The sequence below is a fragment of the Apteryx rowi genome, unplaced genomic scaffold (genome assembly GCF_003343035.1).
Source record: "Apteryx rowi isolate R43461 unplaced genomic scaffold, aptRow1 scaffold_130, whole genome shotgun sequence".
Lineage (NCBI taxonomy): Eukaryota > Metazoa > Chordata > Aves > Apterygiformes > Apterygidae > Apteryx > Apteryx rowi.
The window spans coordinates 1827658-1849769 of record NW_020447531.1 but is presented as its reverse complement, the minus strand read 5'-3'; the positions used below and the strand labels follow the sequence as shown (position 1 = coordinate 1849769).

General features: G+C 36.3%; 1 protein-coding gene across 9 annotated transcripts in view; it reads right to left on the bottom strand.

The window, feature by feature from the left end:
- NCOA2 (nuclear receptor coactivator 2) overlaps nucleotides 1–22112 on the bottom strand; it is a 198499-nt gene that overhangs the window by 43372 nt on the left and 133015 nt on the right. For all 9 annotated transcript variants that reach the window (XM_026056258.1, XM_026056257.1, XM_026056259.1 and 6 more), the window contains 6 exons: nucleotides 13044–13147; nucleotides 7926–8103; nucleotides 6327–6512; nucleotides 5291–5392; nucleotides 5070–5210; nucleotides 1558–1705 (listed from right to left, as the gene is read on the bottom strand). In XM_026056258.1, coding sequence (XP_025912043.1) covers nucleotides 1558–1705; nucleotides 5070–5210; nucleotides 5291–5392; nucleotides 6327–6512; nucleotides 7926–8103; nucleotides 13044–13147 — 859 coding nt within the window. The remainder of the gene's footprint in view (nucleotides 1–1557; nucleotides 1706–5069; nucleotides 5211–5290; nucleotides 5393–6326; nucleotides 6513–7925; nucleotides 8104–13043; nucleotides 13148–22112) is intronic.

Genomic DNA, 22112 nt, shown 5'->3' with positions numbered 1-22112 from the left:
GTGTGTTAGCAATCTAATATGGCACACACATTTAGGGGAAAAAAAAGGAAGAAAGAAAAAACGCATGCATACAAGCTGAAACTCATATTTTAGAGATGAAGGCTATAAGAGGGAAAAAACAGAGAGGAGACATACAAGGCAAAAACTTTTGTGAGGCGCCTACAAGGTACTACCCTTTTCCTCAGTAGACTTCAATTAGTTTATGTGAGGATGCAAGATTCTTTTTACTTCTGTGCTAAAACTTATACCTAAAAATCCAACATATTCCCAAATGCTAAGAGCTATAAAAAAGACACAGTCAAAGAGATTAGGAAGAAAAAGAAATAACTTCTGAGACAAATCAAATAAAATCTGGACTTCCAAAAACAAATACTAATGGAACATTTCTAGTCTCTGTTTTTCAGTTAGATTAGAAACATTCTTACTTGCACTGAGTAAGTGCAGATAAACCTTCACATTTTGCTAATGCACGAGAAGTGGAAAAATTGAAACATAGTAAGGAAACTTGTTATTCTGTTTGTTAGCTTAGGTGTAAAGGCAAAAGTGAACATTAACTATAAAAAGAGAGGTGTATTTTTAAAACCTTATTACAATTACAATATTATCAGTGTTCTGTTAAAAAAGCGAGAATATTTGTAAGTAGAATTTTTAACTTAATAGTACTTTTTAAAATTTAAAAGCCATCACTTCATGAAATATCAAGTATATTCCTGCGTCCAAACAAAACTTTAAATTTATAAAAAGCTTTTGTTTAGGTCTCTTTCCAAATCTGCAGTCTCTGTAAAATGGTTTCAATTTTAATACATTTGGAGCTGTTTTCTTATTCTCAAACAAGTAGTACTGAGGATACAAGGAAACAGCATTGTAACATAATCAGCAAATAAAATCTGAAACAAAATCTGTCACAAGTATACCAGTACACGCAGTGACTTAATTCAGATTTTATTTTGAAGTTCTTAGGTCAGTGATTATTCATCCTTGACTTTAATAGATCATCACCTGTGTCTTTTATTTTTGTAACTGAGAATGGTGGCATTTCTCAGAATTGGTTGTCTGAAATCACTACTCCAAGCACCAAAAAAGACAAAGAATGAAGAATCTTAAAATATGTGGTTTCTCCAAAATGCAGTTCTAATAATCACAATATATTATTTGAAGAAGACCCACGCCCAACATATGACTGATTCTGAACTACAGGAATTTAATCTTTTAAAGGTTTCAAGATTTAGTTACATCTGGAAAGCTTCTTGTGTCTGCTATGCAAAATACAGGAAATCAAAATATTGAAATTAAGAACATGAGGCTAAAGAATAATTTGTATGGTTTAATGGCAGATCTTCATGTGAAAATCCAGCATGCAATTTGTGCAACTACTGAAATCATCTTCCAGTCTTTTCCTGCTGTAAGTGTTGATTTCAAGAACTTACTTTATTTTCATGCTATCAGTTTTAAGTCAGCTGAATGTCTATCAGTCTAAAAAAAGCTATTTACTTTGGTAACTTCGTATTTTACCTATATCACTACAGAAAGTGGGTGTAATAAACTAGCAAAGATTACCTCTGAAGCATATGCAAGGAGATTACAAGTTGAGGTTCACTAGTAGTCTGAGAACGGATGAGCTTGCTCTTTGTTTGGGCAGAAACGATAGTGCCATCAGACAAAGAAAACCGATAAACAGGACTGAATGCTAGTCCCTGCCTCAGCACTGCAAGGAAGCAAAATAACAGAATTAATGAGAAACTATAATGCAAGTAGCTTATACACACAAGGTTTGACGTTCTAAATCCATCAACACTGATACCACAGACATTGTGTAATTTTTCAGAAAATTAGAAGAAGAATTTTGAAAATAAATAGATGAGATGCATATAAAATAAAGGAATTCATATAGGGCAGAGTGATCGAGGAAAAAATGATAAGAAGGGACAATAATAACAGGACAGATATTGTGAAATACAAAATATTTCAGGAGTGGGTCAGGAAGTTCTCGCCATCCATATTCCTCTTCTTCAGCTACGTCTCTAACTCCTTTTGTTGCTCATACATTTTTTAATCTGTATCACCTAAAACTAGATGTTTAATATAAATGCCTCCAGTTTTTAGATCATCTGTTTTCATTAGTCTCTACCTTCTCCTCCTTATTGCCTGTTTAAATAATCTTATAACAGTCACTCTCACTACTTCTTTAATTTAAAAATTACATAAATCTCTTACATTGGAAAAAATAGAAATAAGAACAGTTGGAATAAGCAATTATTACTTTTTAAAGAACAAGCAAAAAGTTTGTAGCTCAAATAAATTACAAATACAATTACCTAAACTAAAATTGGGTCTGTGCTAATCCTTCTCCAGTGTTAGTGTTAGATATGACTACACTTCAGGTTTCGAGTTTATTTCACTACACATATTCTGCAGCTGTTAGGCTTCAATGCAAATCTGAACTTTGCCAAATTCAGTTCTCTAGCTCCTGTAGCTCCCTGTGACATCTCTTTAATTAAAACCGAAAATAATATTAGGAAAAAAAAATCCAAACATTTCTTATACTGTTTACTCTTTGTCATCAATGAAACAAGTCTAATCATTTTCAATTTCTAGTCCAGAAGCTATTATATTTGGATTGCAGATATTGCAGGAGGCAAATAGTCAACTTCAGAAGGTTCCTGTTCATATAGTTATTTATGGGGAAAAATACAAATGAAAGCACTATAATACTTTTAATTTCCTATTTTTTCACACAAACAAATGTTCTGTGTTTTTTAATTAATAGTATCATCTGTTCTTTATTTCATTGCTTGTTTTTTAATTTTTCCTGTCATAATAAGATGACACGGTTTTCCAAGAGTGGCTTTTTAAAAAAGCGTTCTCTACAGAGCTAACAGACTTTTCAGACTTGCAAGTACTGGTTACGATCGCTTTCCTTCCCTGTCCCCCCACTGTTATATATTGTTCTGCAAGGTTTTAAAGTATTATTTAGGCAGTGAGAAAACAGGAAACACAATTTAAACAACCAGAAGGGCTTTTTCAGAGCAAAAATGTAAAGAAAAACAAAAACCTACAACTGCAAAACAATACAAAGCAAAATTTCACTGTTAGGTATGTCATTGTTTCAGTTTAACCTTTGGGCACCAGAAGGTCCAAAGCTCTTAACTTTAGCATATACCACATCAGGAAATTCCAGTACTCAGTGCCAACAGGATACAAGTGAAATCTCTACTTAAATCATTTTCCAAACTAATTCTTTAAGCAAACAAGAATGTTTCCTTATTCCTCTTGAGGAAATGCTATTTTTCTGACTGTGGCCAATAAAAACTTGCCATATATTTTGCACTTTATATTGAGAATTAATGTGAAAGGCTTGCTTTTTTTATTGTTTACGAAGCCAATGCTAAAAATTTTTTCCACTGTGACGCTGCATTACATGTAGGAGATCTTTACTTTATTTGCTTCTATTTCCAAACCATAATAAAAATCTAATGTAAGTTAAAAAATGCACAGCATTTTTCAGTCAAGCACAAAGATGCTACTGGCCAAGATATGCCCTGTTCTTCTTCTCCATCCTACAGTGCATGGGAAAGAGACATTTCAGTCATTACTCCTCTCTACTGTTGGATCCTTTGGCAGCAAAACAATTCCAGAGGTTCTTGTCACTGGTCCTCTTATCACTTACACTCTTTACCTCTACAAGAAGTAAAGAGCCCCTTCATTTACACTAATTCTACAGTTTGTCTGACTATCCTAAGCCTTTCCTGCAAAATGATACAGTTAACCCCCCCAAATATGTATACTTTTACCATTTCAGAGATTGGTTAGAGAGGACCCACTCAAACACCCACACTAAATGGAGGAGCTGCTAATTTGGTTAGGAATCCTTTGAAGAGGAAGAAATAACAAGTGGCTGCATGCCATAATAGAAACTCCTAAATTACCTTTGGCACAGACAAATACTTACCCTGAAAATGCTCTCTATAGACTTATAATAATTTTAATTGCATAGTATATTCTTCAACTCTGTCTGAAATCACAGCCTAAGGTTGTGAACTATTAGCTCTCCTACTGTATATACCCCAAAAGCTGCTATATACAATATCACAGCATTTTTTGTGCCCCGAAGTTCCTAACGTTAAACATGAAGGTTTCATTATAGCAGAACATCTTAAAAAACATTTAACTAAAGCTGGATGATTAAAGTATTTTGTATATTTGGTGGAATCATTGGAGACTCCAATTAAAATTTAGTTTCCAAGACAGCATGCCAGTTGTTTAATGACTATGGTACTATTCCTTATAGGCCAGCTATAAACCTTGTTCTACAAACATGAGCCCAATCTATGATGCTCCTGCACTGGGAATGGACTGTTCCACAGTTATTCCCCACTGGCTTTGAAAGAACTTTCCTGAGGATTGTAGAGCGTTGATCATATTGTGTAATTTGGATCTCTGTTATCAGAATTAGCAATTACAGGACCTTACAAAAAGAAAAATCCACAGTCTTTACCATAGAAACCTCATGGGAAACCTTTCCATCTGCAGTAGTCTGACATCCATAATCTTGATTGTGTAGATGTGCTTGTGGTGTATCCTGTATCAGTGATCAGCTAGATACAGTGCAACAGTGTAGGCTTCCAGACAGCCTGAGCGCTGCATCCTTGGTAAGTCACACTGAGGGTTTCGCACAGCAAATGTGACAGAAAAGCCCATTTTTGAAGAGAAGTGGAATACAGGTCAATGAACTGCAACATGTGAGTTGAGATTCTGAAGAATAACATTTAGTGAATGGCTTTCGGGACAACACTGAAGGTCTTTCTATTTTTTTCAAATAATTGCAATAATCTGAAGATTTAAGGCACCCACCAATATGGCACAGTTATAACAAGAAGACTAAGAAGGAAATGGGGAGAATGGTGGAAAACCTCTCTAGAGAGAACAATCAGTGCATTAGAAAAATCATTTTTAGAAAGCTCAGTAGCCCTTGGTTGTTCCACGTAGGTATGACACAAAGAGAACACAACAAAGAGATATACATGACAAACAGTTTAAATATAGAAAGCACTAAAAATATGAAATCTAACCTTCCTGATGATGTCTCTTGGCAAAAGATATTTCTCCCTCATGCTGTGAATGGAACTTTTGAATGCATCTTCTCACCAAGTCCTCCCAGCCAGGTTTCATGGCTGCTCTCATGGTACTTGTGTCCAGTGAAGTTATTTTGCCTGATTTTAGATAAAACATTCGTTATAGTAATTTCCCCTTTGACGGGAAAAAAAATAAAAAGCTTCTACTTTCACAATACCTTGTAGATCCTGGCGAGTAGTAAAGCTCTCTGATGAGGGAAGAAGTGGTCTTTCCTTCATTGGAGCTCTTCTTGCAACACAAATCAAGCAAGACTGCAAATCTTAAACCAAAATGTTACTTCAGTAATTTGTATAGAAAAGGAAGATTTCTTTTTTTTTTCCCTCCCCAAAGAGAATTCAAAAGTGTAAGTCCTTCAATTCCTCTTGGATCAAACAGAATAGATTTCATACCAATAAAAGGAAAGGATAAATATAACTGAATGGTTTCAGATCTTCATTATTTTCTACAACATTGAACATTACAGGAGAGGTGATTTTGCTTGCTTTTTTGGAGGAAAACTTATGCAAGTACTCCACCATGGCCCATAATTTTTGGCACATGTAGATATAAACATTTGCTTTCACATGTTTATGCATAAACCTGTGGCTCAACAGTCCAGAAAATAAGTAATCAAAAACAATATACTGCAGGCATAGAGTTCTTCAACACTTACCATTTTGTACTTTCTAAGCCACATTGCTTAAATATGCCACATATACTTACTGTCCCTGAGGAAGCAGCTCCATAGTAAGCCAATTTTACTTATCTGAATGCTTAAAATACAATCTGAGGAAATTTACCTGCTGAAGTAGTGAATGGTAAAGGAAACAGTAAACCACAACTATCTTCATATTCTGAGAACTCAAAAAAATGCCAGTTGAAAGTTTCCTCCCAGTCAGCCACATTCTTTTCATAATTACAGTGGTACAAAACCAGGGTATCTCATTAATGTACACGGAGTTACCCTCAACTTAAACTACTATAACTGAACCAATTGGGTGTGTGCTGGTGTATACACTCATATTCCAAGATGAAAGAAAATCACAGTTACATGAAAAAGGTAAAACTTAAAATTTTTCTTTTTTTCAAGTTTCAGAAGCCACTTTATCAACCTCACATCACTATCAACTCCACTGAAATTGCTGTCCCATAACTAACTATTTGCGAAAGCATGGAAAGCCAAAGTAGTAACATAAATTCAAAGTGCTCATTACCTTCACCGTCCTCCTTGAAGGAATTTGGTTGAGAAACAGCAAAGCACTGCATAGTTTCATATTTCTGATGTGCTTCCTGGTTATCATGGCCTTCTTCAGAATCAGCAAGAGGTTTTACCAGCATCCGACAATTAAAGGTATGGCTATTACGCCTAGGAGTGTCACCAGACCAAGGTCCCCCATTCACTGAGCAAGGCAAAGAATATAAGTGAGATAAATCCGGTAGCAGTCATTTCTATTGCTTATCCCCAGGAAATTAATCATGGTGTGTTGCAAACCGGTCGGGAAACAAGCTCATTTAACACCACCACTATATTTTTAATATTACAGCCCAAACCAGCACATAACAAGGTAATTTGTAAAAATCTTATCATTTAAAAGCACTGCTGTCTAATTTTTTCAGCTACCACGTCTTTTCAAGCAACTTATTATGGTAGTGGTAGAAAAGCAGAATGAAAGCCTAAATATTGGTGTGTATAAAAGTGACGGACTACAATGAAACCCCTACTGGGTAGAACAGATTAACTTATGTCCGCTGCATTTAGAAGTGATTAACACAAAAGAGACAGTAATACTATATATAAATTTGTGTCTAGATTAGAAACAGAAAGAAAAGGAAGTAATATGCACTGTATAGAAACAGGAAGCAATGCAATCAGAAATAAATTATAGTACATACTCAGCTACAAGAGGGAAGCTGTGAAGGGATGAGAATAACCTGGGTGCAGTGGTGGATAAAACTAAAACCCTAACACAGTACTTAAGAGAAGTAAAAAAGGAAACAAAATCCTGGGATGCACAAATATAGATACTGGACATCAGTCAGAGCAAATTAATGTAACAGCACATAAGGAAATAGCAGGTTATTATTTAAAAATACTCTTCACTGTCTTCTTCAGTCATAAAAGGCAATAAAGGTAGTAATTTATGGTTTTAGCCATTAAAGGGGTTATATTTTTCTATTCTTTAAGGGTTTTATAAGTAAAGTCATAAAATGTTAATGTTAATTACATAATACTTTTAAATTGGTATGAGTAAATGAGAAGTGTACTGTATTCACTTTCTCTTTTTTTTTACCCCTGGTCCAGAAAAGCTACGATATTAAAACCAGTATCAGTATGAATGCAAAAAGAGTTGCAAATAACAAAAAAGAGTTTTTAAAAGAGAAGGGTAAATACTGATGAGAATAAAAACAAAAAACAAACAAAATTTTCAGCATAAGGAGTTATCTGATTTTTCATAAAATATCCCCCCCTTCTTGAGACCTTTTTAGAATAACTAGTCTAGACAGAGACCTAACAGAGAATTCACACAGCTAATGTCGTCTTGTAAGGATTCACTCTAAAGAACCATTAGAAGTATCAGTTAGCATGAGTGACTGCGACTAATTTTAAACAAAGAAGATAAATCGGAAGAGTAAAGGATGCTTTGGGGAAAAAAAATAATCATTCATACAGTCTAAATATACATTTAAAATAAACAGAGTGCATAAGACGAAAGTGTAATTAGTGGACGGGCATAAACTAAAGTTATTTAAACATCGATTTATGAAACCAAAGTTAAATAAGTAATGGTACGATATGAGGAAAATGTATATACCTAAAGATTTTGGCAGCAGGATTTTGACAAATTCATTGTGGTCCCCTACATGCAGGATGCTATATATGCTTGTGTTCATCAGCTCTTCTTGGTTGTACCTTAGGTACTGTGTCACATTCTCAGAAACAAACATAACATTACCTTCCGGGTTCACTACAAAGAAGAACCCATCTAGGGCCTGAGGGGGAAAAAAAAAGAGAGAGAGAGAGAAAAAAAAAGAGAGAGAGAGAAAGAGAGAAACACAACACCAAACAATCAGATTAACAAAAAAAATCCATAAAATAAATATTTCCTTCAGAAGACATATTTGAATCTTTCTGCATCCATCCCAGTTCTTATATTCTTGTCTTTAATAGCAAAGTAAACACTTCATATTAAGGATCTAAAATTACTTTTATCAAAACCACTTTAAAATCATGGAAAGATATACATCTTGCAAAATAATGAAATCCACATTGCTACCTGTCTGCCTGGAAACACTACACTAGGAAACCTACACTAGAACCCAGTTCTGTTAAACCTAGAGCCTATTCACTCCTGTATTCAGCACAGGACTGATCCTGAAGTCCAGGAAAAAAAAAATCACAAGATTTGCTGACACAAAGCAAAAAAAAAAACCACTGGAAGAAAGGAAGAGGAATGCTTTCTCTCTGTGCCCCTACAAGGCATCTTCATCTAAGCAGGCCCCACGCAGCCAGGCATGCGAGAACCACGGCATTAAATGGCGAGAAGGGGAAAAGGAGCCTGATGCTGACGAACAGATCAGAGCACACAGTGAGCAGGAGGACAGCAAGGTGCAGAGCGGATCCCTACTCCCAGGACTATTTTTGTTTTTTATTTGACATCAGTTTAATTCAGTCCGTACATGGTCCAGAGAATAGGAACAAGAAGTTCATCTTATACCTTTACAATTCAGGTCCATGGTATTCCAAAGTACTTAAAATTTCTGCAAGGTAATCTCTAATTAAGACATTTCTTAAATTATGCTGATTGGTTTTCCCCCTTATCACTTGTGACAGGGACAGCCTAGCTAAAGGATCCTTTCAAAGATATCTGCTGTGCATTATCTGAAACCTAAGTCAAATATTACATCACTTCTACCTGCTCAGGATAAAATAAAAATTTCAACATCAGTAATATGTTCTCATGTATAATACTTTTTTTTTTTTTTTCTGTAAGATGCAAACACGATTGTGCATTCTGGAAATACTTGAGAGTCTGACCCTTTAACTTTATGTTACATGAGCAGATAAGAGGCACAGATTTAAACTTAAGGCACCACAGCTTTGAACTTAAGCATTTAAATAAAAATGCATCCCATACAGACTTCTGCAGTTTTGCCCAGTTTATTCGCTTCTCTAAAGGTTGGTGGGAAATCACTAAAACAGTGGCTAGCTCACATTTCAATTTCAAACCAGAACATACAATATTGCATCTCCAGTGAGAAACAAATCAGACCAAAAGCAACTGGTAACCCATGATTTTTGAGGAATAAACGTCAGTGGATCCATATGAAACCTGAACGCAGCTCACTTCAGAACAGCCCAACAAGGAGGAGCTGATAAAGCAAATGTACACAGGCATGTGGCATTTTTTGGAAAGAACAAACTTGTGTACCACTTGTGTACCACTTACAATGGTCTTAACAGGCATTGCTCAAATACTCAAGCTACAGATATGTATTAAAAATGATGCACACTACTGAGCAGTTAGCAGATCCAGAGAGTACAAAAGAGAAGGCTGAGGGAGAGATCTTATTTCTGTCTATACTTACTAAAGGAAGGACACAGAGAAGCCAGAGCCAGGCTCTGTTCAGCGGTTCACAGGGGAAGGACGAGAGGCAACAGATACAAGTTGCAACACAGGAAATTCCAAGTAGTTGTAAGAAAAAAAATTTTTTTCACCATGAAGGTGGTCAAATATGGGAAGAGGTTGTCCAGAGAGGTTGCGAAATTTCCATCCTTGGAGATATTCAAAACCTAGTGGGACAAGGCCCTGAACAACCTCATCTAGCTGGACCTGCTCTGAGTGGCAGCTTGGACTAGATGACCTCCAGAGGTTCCTTCCAAACCAAATTAGTCTGTGATTCTGTTAAGGGAGAAAGGGGGCTGTGAAAGCACAACATGCAAGCAGAGCGATTACACTAACAATTGCCAAATGCTTTGGTTGCTCTATTCTAAATTACAAAATAATAGGATATATAAATTTATGCACAAGTATATGTTCTCCCTGACTGCCTCTAAATTAAGATAACCTAGGTCCTCTTTCTCCTGTTCATTGACACAGTTCCTAATCTCTGACTTTTTTTCATTGCCTTCTTTTTGCTTCTGGCCATATTTCTTCATATTAAATCATTTTCCTTAGAGAGCTCCCCTCTTTCAATGTGCTTTTCACAACATTTTCCCATTTGCTAGTATTTAAACTAATAGTGATTTACAAGATTTAATTAATTGAGGCTCTAATACTATCTCCCATCAGCATCTCTGCTATGGATTAGTGCCTTAGACTGCACTTCACCACTGCTTGAAGCCAATCTAAATGTGACCTCTTTGGGTTAGTCCTCTCCTACACTGTGATAAGTTCCATGTACTAACAGTAGCATTTCTGCAGATATAAACAGCTGGACTAGGGAGCTGAAAACTAAGAAAAAAGTCAGATTTTAGCCACATTAGTTCTCTGAACTGGCCCACCATGAAACCACACGGCTTTTAGAGCTGCTACAAAGGTTTATGTTTGGCTGAACCATTCTTTTTGGCAGCAGTTCATGCTTACATCAGTTCAAAGGAAAGCCATAGCAAGTGTTTATTGGAGTCCAAAGGAGAAAACTTTCAAAGGCAGAGATGGCAAGCAGAAGATTATTAGAGTTACTGGCATTCCACAATAATTTCCTTCAGTTTTCCCACTATTTCCTACTGCAGCAATTTCTCTGGCAAAGAAGTGCTCTACACCATCTCCTCGCAGCTACTTCCTGAGCTGTCTGCAGAAGTGGTCATCCAAGCCTACTTTAAGACTGGGAGAGGAACATGCCTTATATGTGATATTCCCATTTCTTTCCAATCAAGACACAGAAGTCATAATAAATCAATCTTTTAGGCAAGCAGTAGGCTTTTGAGCAAGTTTATACACGAAGCTAATTAAATCTTTTAGAAGCTTCTGCTTTTGCACTGATTTCTTAATTCTGTTCCCAGCTGTATATCCCCATAATTAACGACTAGAACAATAATGAAGGCCAGCACACTTTCCTTCAGAGCTATGGGTACAATGGGGGAACAAATAATAGACGACATGTCGGAAGAGAAAACAAGAGAACAGATAATATTTTTGATGATGTTTTGGAGCAGAAAATAAAGTTGTGTTCTTTCAGCTGTTTCAGCTCTATTTTCTCACTCTCTCTTCATATCTACTTTTCTGCATTAACCAAGAAATATGTTAAAATATTCCTCAGAGGCAACTGTATGATGAATTCTACTCACTTTCTTCAACCAGAAACACTCACTAGTTTGAGGATTCTTCAGTTATATTATTTAATAGAAATAGACAATTATATTCCTAAACCAAATCAACTAGTAAACTGTTCATCAGCATTGTCATTTTTATTATCATTTGGCAAAGGAGAAAGAGTAAGTTTTTCAAGAGGGTGTATAAAGGGGTTTGTAAAGATGAAGTAACTTAATTTCCTTAAGGAGATAAAGACACAAAGAAATGTATCTGTAGTCCTTCCACAGCAAATATCCAACAACTTTCAGTCCTTCTCAGTTTCTTGTTGCAAAAGGACCACAGTTTATTAATTTAGTTCCACAATTTTTCATTGTTAATATGAAATGGTTTTAGTGTAAAGGAAAAATAAATTAAATGGAATAACATAACAGAAGGGTGATTTTACATGTCATGTTTGGTGCAATACCTAATCATGTAAGATAAGCTAGGAAAAAATCTTATTTTCCCCATGATTAAAACAAATCCTTACAATTAAATTAATAGGATAAAATTTAACATAGCAGCGTAAGAGATGGAAGGTTGAACCTTGTTTGATAGCAAAAACTACATTCAGTGAGCATATATAATAAATATTAAATCAATTTGTTTGTTACCCCAGCTTTTCAAAGGAGAATGTTTTCACTCCAACCTGTCTAATCTTCCTAATATTTAGTACTGTGGTTTTGGAGCCTTCATACGTAGTACAGAAGACTATGTTTTCATCTAACAAATCATGAAAAATAATGCAAATACTTAAAACTGATGTAGCATGTGTCTTGCTAATGCAACATTCAGAAATGACAGAATAATTACACATCTGCCAAAGTTGGTTCCTTTAGCTAGATTCAGAGTTTTATGTTTTATTTTATCTAAATTAACATTTATTCTTCCTTACAGATAAAGCTGACAGACAGAACGGGAATCAGCACTTTGCAAGTGAGCTTAAGCAGATAAAGCAGTAGTGCCAAAGGACAGTAGCATATGACATTAGGATCCCAGATCATATACCGACACAACATTATTATTAATACATTTAGAAGCTAGGCTTCAACCATGCAGCCTCTTCTCATATCAAAACAACAGAGCTAAAAGCCAGGCAGAAATCTTAGCTAAACTAACCAAAACAGATATCTTGTAAAGCTCTCCCAGATTACTTTCATATTCTAGAGGGAAAAGAGTCATGCTGTAAATGCTAAAATGGTAAATTGTTAGAACTGCATAGCAATGACATGCAATTTTAGAGGAACTATTATTCATGTTCACACTACTGTATCTGTAAGTCAATGTTTAGGTACAACAGGTCTTCCAGTCCATCATGGTTTAGAATGAATAAAAGTTGCACATACACTCCCCAAGCTATAAAAGACTGCTACCAACTGAAGCACTCGAGCTGTCTGCAAAATCAAACAGCCTAATTCTCTCTCCCTCCCACCCCCAAGTTAGGAAGAGTTTCCTCACTGAACCCAACAGGAACATGCTCCCCGTTCATAAATGCCATAATCCTAAACAGCGAGGATGGCTTCTATCTCTTGACCATTCTTTTAGAGCAAGCTCAAACTGCACTTTTTCATTTCATTACACTGCTCGTCATCTAAGGGGAGCAGAATTGGCTTAAAAAAAAAGGAAATGTGTGCTCTTCACCTCAAGCATCATCGGTCCAAGTGCATCTTTGTCAATGACACTCTGACCTGTAGATGATACATCTGCTTTTTGCACTTCATCTTCATTAGCTGCTGCTGCTTTTTCTGCAATAAAGAGAACTATGTATTAAATGACAAAGCAGTGCCAGTTAAATGATACATTAAGAGTCCACAGTGTATGGTGACTAGCTGTTAAGCAGTTACAGTGCAACAATACTGAAAATGAGATTAAATAATCTTCCCTAATGATTCAACAAAAGCATAACTAGCATATTTGTTTTTCAGTTCTGAAGTTTTATGACACAAATTAAATCATTTCAGCTGTTTCTCTGCTAGACATTTTACTAAATCACAGAACATAATACCTGGCAAAGACAAGGACTCCTTATGAAGGTGCAGCAAGTAACACTCAGCATCAAGGTGTATTAAGAGACAGATCTAAAACAGCATGCAAAGCTCATGGCTGCACAACTTTTCCATGATCGCTATATTTAGAAGAAAAAATGCAAATCTGCAATCTACTGTTTCATTACTGTGAAACAGCAGTCTCATTTCTGTTCCCATGCCTCTGCCCACATTTTTACTATCATATAACCTTCATGCTGTCCTATTTACCAGTGTTATTAAAATACATACAATTTCAAGTGCTTTAATTGAAAAATTACAAGCAAGAAAATAATGATTTAAGGCTCCTGGAGTATAAAGTCACATATTACAATATTACACTATCACAGATCATACTTAACTCCAAATGTAAGCAACATTCACACATACTAGAACATTCAAACCAAGAGGGTTTATATGTCATATCAAGTAATGAACTGCATTAACTTTTCTATTCTGAGAATGATATTGGTGTTTAAGGGAGAAGTAATTAAAATACTTACAGAACACATACTTGACATGTTAAGTTAATAAAACACAAGAGTAGTTTTTTGTTGTTAGTTTTATTCTCAGAACAACATTCTTTTATTATTTTTCAAGCACTTATGTAAAAGGACTTTACTGCAATCTAGAACTTTAAAAATCATTAAAGTTTTTTATTTTAAATATTATGCAATAAATTATTTTAATAAACACGAAAGCACACTGAACTTATGATACTCAACAAGAATGCATGCCTTCTACAACAGTAAACCAAAAGATGATTCATCGTGGGAATTACCAAATCTACCATGTACAGAAGGACCAAAAGGCCTCTGCAAAATCCCCTTTAGTGAAAATTAAAGCATCAGTCAGACAAATTAAAACGTATCCAAATGGACAGTATTTCCCACCATCTGTAGACGTACAAGACTGAAACAAAAGTTCCTCTGAACTCTTTCCTTGGCAGTTTATGAGGTCAGTGTGCCCATACTGTGCTTGTAAGTCAAGTAAAGGAACTGCTTCCCAGGATCCTGGGATGTCCTTGTATCAGCAATCAGCTGCCGGCAATAAGGCTTTGGTCACTTGGACTGCCTCATCCTCGATTTCTGTGGTTTCACGCTTTCATGAAAAAAGTGTGAGGAAAATCCTGCTGAGCTTCTTAAGGCACATGCATACACAGTATGACACCACTGTGAGTAACAATGGAAAAAAGCTATTCTGTAGATGAACTGTTCAGACTAATAGAATAATTTTAAATCACTTAAGATTAGAATAATCTGTTAGAAATAAATAGACTAGAAATAAATACAAACCCTTCCTCTAACACTTAAACTCACCAGGATACTAATAAATAATTCTGGCTGGAGCTGGGGACTGCAGTAGGCCTTTTTTTGTGAAACGCAGAGATTAGGTGAAAGAAAGAAAAAAAAAATCAAACAGTCCTTTGCATATTACAACATAGAAGAGTTGGTGCCATACGACGATATGATACTGAAAACATATTCTAAAAATTCTAAAAGGTTCTAAAAATAGGGTTGAGCTTTTAATAAAGTCTGCAATGCTATTTGTTTCCCATCTATTCCTGATACCATAAAGTGATCCCTGCTTTCACACTGCAAAATGTTACAATAAAAGAGTTTACATCTTTTTGGATACTATCTTCCTGCTTTCATCCCATCACTGCTTTAGCCTTTTATACCATCTTGAGTATCAGAGGATATGGGATTATACTAGAAATGGAGGGACTGTAGATATTGTACAGCAATGGTTCTATGTTCTACACTGTGTGCAAACACATTCAATATATGATATTTTTCTAGTATAATGGATTTACAAAGACAACTTTTACCAATTGTTTTTCCCATAGTACCAAACACTTGCTGAAGATTTTTTTTGACTGTTACAACCAGAAAGTTCAAACAAATCATCATTAACATATCTCTATACATATACACTGCTCAACAAGAAGAAAAGTTTTATACAAAGAAAAAGAAGGAAGTTTTTAATGGCTATAATGGTAATTAACATAGAAATGGCAATATCACATCAGACCGAAGATCTATCAAGCCTTATACTCAGTCTCTGAAAGTGGCTGCTTTGCCCCCCACTTCTCTGTTTCTCCGTTTTGACCCTTTGATCCCTAACCACCTCCCTTTATACCACTAGCTGTCCATCACAACCATTTGACGTCTCTGTTTCCTTTTCCCTTAGCCACCTCTTTCTAGGGCTCAACCCTAAGGGACCAATAAAAACACTGCTTGCTTAAGAAAAGAGTATAACAAACAGAGAAAATATGAAAATTATACATGGATAAATATTGCCTACCTCTCTCTGTCACTGATGATGACAACATACACTACACTACATATGACATTTGTTTAGGCATTGCAAAAAGCATTATAAATCACAAGTGCTCCCAAAGGATGGTCTTCGTAATTAGGTCTGGAAAATAACTGTGTAAGAAGGTAAGGGGCCAGAGAGCTTAAAACAGGCTACATATTCAGGCCATGATTCCCTGTGCATTTATTTAAGCAGCACTGTAAAGGAAACCATGGCCTCAGACAGCCTCATAACAGTAGGACCAGAAGTTGCTCATGCTCATGACATAAACTGCAGCTACCAGCAATGTTCAGTTATGCAGCAAATAATCCATTTTTGACTGAACTACAAAGCCCATCTTGAAGAGTCTATCAGCACACAGTGAAAAAGTAAGAGCAAGCACCGTCAGCAGTGTTGGCCTAACAGAGAGGCACAGGGAAGGTCTTGAAAAGCAAATCTTTTCTTCAGCGCTAACTGAGAACAAAAATTTGTTGCGGAAAGGTTGGGGAAAAAAAACCAACAACAACTGACACATGAATTCTAGTGATGACAAGACTCATGGTTTTATCACAAGTCTGGATTTTGTGTTTTTCTTACAGTTCCAGCTTCTGGAGTTAAGTAGTGGTGCGAAAACATAAGGTTTACTTTCCCTTTTTTTCCTTCTCCTATCTTTTTTAGGTTCACTGGGGGCCCTACACACAAACGAAAAGAACAGAGTGTTTCTTATTTCTAAACTAGATTAATGATTTTTGAATGTTAGGGGTTAAGAAAACAGCTGCAGAGGCCCAACCTTGCAAAGCCTCTCATAAGTCTTTTTTTTTTTTTCCAGTTTCACGGGAATTGATGGTATTACACTGTGACTAACCACAGTCGTTAGATTTTTCCACTGGAGGCACATAACGCGGAGAGCAGGAGCTGGTTGCCTGACCTTGCACCACCCAGCTGCGCTGCCTCCTAAAACAGCTATGACACTGTTCAAATGGGAAACACGGGGAAAATGTTACAAGGCAGCTTGCAAGCAAGGCAGGAAAAACAGAGCGGAGATTTGGTATGGAAAGAAATACAGCCTCATGCCAGTTCAGGAAGTGACGGGAGGAGAAAGGGGCTTCCCATAGCTTCACCTCTGTAAAAGGGTTTCTCTGCTAGAGGTTGAGTTTCGCCATCCGCCCTGAGTGTTTCAACAGAGAGGGAGCATAAATTAGAATCTGGCCCTATCCTTATGAATATGGCTACCAGGGATCAAGCACATTTTATCTAAATTAAAATGGAATAAACTTCATGCACATGAAATAATTATTAGCTCTGCTCAATTAAGAGTTTAGCCCAGAGCTAAAAAAAAGAAAATTAAATAAAATAGAAGTACTCCTAAGAGAGATACTACAAAGAATATAAACATTCAAATAGGTAGCATTTTAGCGATGAGTGTAATTTATGTTTTAAACTGTGGATATGTTTACAATTGTATAAACAGCAATACAGTAAAATACATAATAATATTTTCAATTGGGCATTTTCCTGGTGATCACAAACTGTATCTACTTTCCTATATTGACATGCAGAAGTAAGAAAAAAAAAAACCCACAAATGTTTTCTGCCAAATTCATCAGTGGGAAAGTCAAGTTTTATTTGAAGCTCATTCCAGTTTCTGAAGACAAACCTCTGTGAAATCATATTAGATTAACAGGAATTCCTAACAGGTGTACAGTCACGACTAGCTGAGAAATCCTGACAGTTCTCTTTGCCTTTTTCCATGCTTTACTCCAACTTCCTTCATGGAACTGGTTAGAGAAACAATCCCCCTCCTTGATCCTTCTTTCAAAATCAAAATCCAGTACAAATTAATGAGATTTCCGCTTGCAAAATACAGAACAAAACCTTAGCCTCTTTAGGGACTGTGAAAAGATGAAGAATACTCCAAAAAAGAAGATTTGCATTAACATATATGTCATAGGACACTTATGTATGATTCTTTGGAGGAGAAGAGGAACAAAAAGAAAAAGCAGTTGAAATATTAGAGCAGTACCTGCATCAAAAAACTGTTGAGGGAAAAGGTCAATAGAAAAAAAATGGTAATGGGAGAAACGACTATATTATCCAATACTGCTTGAAACAGGTTTTTTCAGATGCCCCATATAATTCATATGCTTTGCAATTTTCTGGAGTTACTACTGAAATGTCACACCCATCTAAAATCATATACCCTCACAGATCAAAAATATAGCAAAGACATTTATTATAAGGGATACTATAAAGCTTAGCTCTGCACACAAAAAAGAGCTATGACTCAAGAAAGATCCTTATTATATATAACAGTAACAGCAACATTGCTTGAAAGTGACTGTAAATGCTGTATGTTTAAACATGCAATTGCCTTTTACAGCTGTCTGAAAACAACTCATCTTCTCCTTTTTTTGTATGCATTAGAAGACTACTTTTGTCTTGAGTTCACATATGTGAATGAATTTACCCTGTGTGGTCCTTCTGATCTCTCCTGACTTACTGTGTAACAGTAAAACACAAACAAACAAACAAGGAAATAGTAAAAGTATATAATTAGCCAAAGACAGGGACAGATGTGATATCAGAAGCTAATGTTGACATTTAATAGAAAGACTAATAGCCAAACTGCTAAATTTTAGCTGGCATTATCCTTTTAAATATTAGATTTAATAACACTTGCATATGACTAGCTAAATGATGATGTTGACTGCAGCCCTGGACAGAAAGCTATTAACATGAATAGGGTCACACAGAAAGTACCTTCAAATGTATTAACCTGAGTAAATAAAAAAACAAAAGCAAAAAAAAAAAAAAAAAGCTTGCATTTGGTAATGTGAGTGGTTTTGGATCACAACACAGAAAATGCAACATATGATGAAGCACAGCAGTAAAGAATGTCTAAGTTATTTTGATGCTTGGTTAACCACAGGGAAAGAAGTTTTGTCTTGTAGTTGCATAATTCAAAGCCCAAGAAGCCATGGCCCAGCTGGAGCCTGATATCCATACGCACATTTGTTAACCAGTCCCCACTGCCTCAATACAAGTTGGTTTTTTTCTCTGAAACCAGCTAATTTTTCAAAAGATCAGTGTCAAAGAAACAGTAACTATTTCACTAATCAGTTTTAAGACCAGCTTATCCCACCCCTATGAATAAAGGCAGCTAATATTTCAGGGAAGTGAGGTTGCAGTGAGCTTATGTAGTGAGGTTGCTATATCATCATACAGAGCAAGGGAGCCATTAGACTCTTGAACACATTTTTCACTCAGAAACTACAGATTGAGTCTTCTAGGAAAAACTATGCGACATCTCAGGAAGGTTTCAGGAGGTAAAACAAGGGAGAATTATGCATCTGCACTGAACTAAAATTAGAAGAGCTGCCATATGGCTCTGCGAAGCCAGCAGCACGTTCTTATTCATTAGGAAGCATTCTGCTAACATAAAAACACAAGGCCTTCCTGTGCTCTCCAAATGTGTTTATCTTTTCAACATTAATGCACGATATATCATCAGGCTGCTGAAATCTCCTGCCGTGCATATTAAAAAAGCGCAGCTGCACTTTCTCGCAGCACGTTTACGCCGTGCGAGCTGGCACCCGGGGCGCGAGGCGCTGCCCGGCTCCCACCCGGGGCTGCCCACCCCAGCCCGCGGAGTCGCCAAGGCAGCAACGCTTCAAGAGTTAGGGGATGCTGCGGATTAAGCTGAAAAGCACCTGAAAGCGGTAAGCTTTATATTTGCTCATGGGAAATCGCACTTTCCAGCACTGCATGTCCTTCTTCTCAGTATTCTTGAACGTGGCACAGCTGCTCCAGCATCCCACAAAGAGCCGCCCCACCTTTCCAAAGTAAAAAAGCACCAATATGGTATTAGCTTTACAAAAACCTTTGCACTCACACAAAAACACCAAATATAGTTAAACACTCATGCAGCTTTTCAAGCCTTGGGTGATGTCTGATCTCAAAAAATTCAGTAACGGCAGCCAATATTTAAAATTTTCACAAACCCTGAAGTAAAATTAGCACTACAAAACCATCCTGGGCTTTGGAATAGAAACAAACTGAATTAATAATACATAAAATCAACAATAGTCTTCTTTTGCTTAATTCTATTCTTCTGACATTTCTCCACCATTCTGTTTTGTTCAAGTCAGCACTTTTTTCACCCTGTACAGCTTCTTTTGAAAGCACTGCCTGGGAAATAATCTCCTCCAGCTCAGTTAAACTGGAAGAGAATAAGGACGTCAAGAACAAAAATCATGAAATTCAATTTACTAAGAACAAAATTTAGCTATCAATCAGACAGAAAAAGCTCAGTATCTCCATATGTATTTTTGCTAAATACATTAGTATGTATTTTAACACCTTTTCCTCGGTTTCTTCTCTCCCCACTCTCATTTTGCCTCTTTTTTGTGTCATCACATCTGTGATCCCTGGGGTTTTTTTCATAATTTTGAAAAGCAGCAGTCTATCTCTTGAATCCAAGCTTTTAATTTCAAAAAGAAAACGATGCTTTCTGTGATTCCGGCAACTACCTTGCAAGTGTAACTTCATCGCAAGTGTACATACAAAGGCGCGTGTGATTCACTGAGGAATAAGGAAAGGTGATCGCGAAACTGCCTCCCTCCTTCCCCTGCAGAAGTGAGTGCCCAAACGCACAGTTGGCCAGTTGGGTGCCACGCTGCTAGTACCAGACTCTGTTTGGGTCAAGGCTGAGCCTGGCCCTCTATAAATACACTTAAATAGCCTCTCTAAAGATTCCTAACTCTTGGATTTAGTGGCAACTAAAAGTGACAAAATTATTGACAGGAATAACATTCTTTGCAGAAATATTCATCTACTATTTCCACATTTATTTAATGCAGCAGCAGGGATTATTCCAACCTGGCATGACCTCACGATGTCTCTTGTTTCTATTAAATGCTGCTAGGATTGCGAAACCCCAGAATTACAGCCCATCTCCTGGCACTGGAAAGGGACCTATCCAGGATCCCAAGTCCTCAATGACTTGATCCATCCCAACACCCAAGAACAATGCAAAACAACAAAGCAGGCAAAATAATTTCCCTGATGAGATTACTTCTAATATTGTTATTTATCAGTAAAGACAGTAGGCCAACTGGCACCCCATTATTTAAGTGACATCTAAACCAAGACTTAAAACAACCCTGGATCCAGAAGTTATTTCTCACCCAATGCCTCATTTTAAACAGTGGAGAGACTTCAAACTAGCACATTGTGACTGGAAAGCTGTTTATCATAAAGATCTCTTGAAGTTGGAATTAAGTTTCCATCACAACCTTCATCTGTTGACTGCCTGGACACACTGCAACAGTGATCTTTTCCTTAGGTTTTGAGAAGAAGTGGAGAGATATAAGAGGATGTTGTTTTGCTACTGTAGAATTTTTAGACTGTTTTGAGTTTATTAAAATGTTTGAGCACTTTCAGTGTATGCTCTTTAATAAAATGAAAGGGTGATTAATTTGCAAACCAAAATTCATGTGTGTGCGCGTGTATTAATCTACATTCTTTCTCTTTTCTCCAAAAATGCCACTATCTTTACAGAGTGTATTGACTGTCTAGAGAAAGAGCATTAATAAATTAATCATCAAAGATGCTGACTGCCTGGGTGACTTCCCCATCAAAAGGCCATAATCCAGAATGGTGCTGAGAATGTATAACTTTCACTGGCTTAAAATGCTGTTCTAAATGCTGTTATTTTTTATATTTGCATTTCCTAGGAAAGTGTAGTAACTGGCATAATCTCACATCTCTGAGTGTTTGTGCTCTAATTCAGGGTATTTTAGAAGTGCCTAAGATACAATACTTAGGCAACAAAAGAGCACACATTACAGGTCAAGTAAGTTGGCCAGCAATGCCTTACACAAAGATACCCTCAACTTAATCAGTCACTGATTATCCTTTCTGGAATCAGACAAGCAGATTCAAACATGTATATGTAGTTGAACAGACACACATAATTTTGTTTTTGTAGGCATTTAGATGACTTCAAAATATTTGTGTAAACCTGTACATAATAGCAAATGCTACCCATCCGCCACTGTTAACTTAAAATCTGTTACATCGATATGGTCGAATTTCAAAAGAGAAGACCAAGCTAACTGACCTCAGCACTAAAATATTAGATACAAATATTCAGCATCACTCAGTTCAACAAAGTAATTATTTTCTTTGGTATGCACTGAATTAGGACAGAAAGTTTTATTGTGTTTTTTGGCATATGCAATTTTATAAGTGTTAGATATTTACTTGATGAGTAAATTCATCTTGTTTTGATAATTCATTTCTAAAAACAGTGTTAATGCGAATATCTAAATGCAGAAAGCCCCATGTTCTTTAAAATTTTGGCTGATCTGATGTTTTCAAAGAC